Here is a 730-nt window from a genome sequence, read left to right on the forward strand (position 1 = left end):
GGCTCCCATCACCCGTTTCCCCCCTTACCCCCCCTCTCTCCCCTCCCCCCTCCCCCCCCTCTCTCCCCTCCCCCCTCTCCCACTCTCCCCTCCCCCCTCTCCCACTCTCCCCTCCCCTCCCCCCTCCCCCTCCCCTCCCCCTTTTCCCCCCCCCTCTCCCGCCTGCAGCTCTCCACCCCCGCCTGGTCCCCCCCCACCTCGGTTGTGTCCTTCACCGCCACCGCCGTCAGCTACATCGGCGCCTCCGTGTCGGGCGCCGCCCTCACCGCCGTGTGGCGGACACCCCGCGCCTCGGGCCTCCTCACACTCACCACGGACGCAGCCGGCCGGGCGGAGGGGACGGTGGACCTGGGGGCGCTGCCGGCAGCGAACAGATCGGAGCCGTACGACAACTTGAGCATCGATGTGGAGTGGATCGGTCCCACGCGGGAACGCATTACGAGATCCGCGACCGTCGTGTGAGTCTGAAGGGTATTGTTGTTGGGGAGAGGGGGGGAAAAGGAGAGGGGGGGAAAGGGAAATCTAACTGCGGCGGTTATTTGATTGTTGGTTGATTGGTTGATATGTTGAGGAATAAATAAAAAGCAAACTTTGGTGTTGGAACAGTAGCTACAGTAAGTGTAATAATAACATCATAATTTTTTTATGTGTTTTCTTTTCAAGCACTTGCAGCTCTCCTTGCGTCTTCACTGCATCTTCACACTCTCTTCTTTTTCCACACACTTGACAA

The 730-nt window shown here is 60.4% G+C and overlaps 1 protein-coding gene across 1 annotated transcript in view; it reads left to right on the top strand.

Annotated features, from left to right (window-relative positions):
- Positions 1-730, top strand: part of VOLCADRAFT_99419 (uncharacterized protein) — a gene marked incomplete at both ends in the record, with an annotated part of 22,766 nt that overhangs the window by 9,983 nt on the left and 12,053 nt on the right. Inside the window, one exon of the mRNA XM_002958147.1 lies at positions 169-458. Coding sequence (XP_002958193.1) covers positions 169-458 — 290 coding nt within the window. The remainder of the gene's footprint in view (positions 1-168; positions 459-730) is intronic.

The sequence above is a fragment of the Volvox carteri genome (assembly GCF_000143455.1).
Source record: "Volvox carteri f. nagariensis unplaced genomic scaffold VOLCAscaffold_87, whole genome shotgun sequence".
NCBI classification, from domain to species: domain Eukaryota; kingdom Viridiplantae; phylum Chlorophyta; class Chlorophyceae; order Chlamydomonadales; family Volvocaceae; genus Volvox; species Volvox carteri.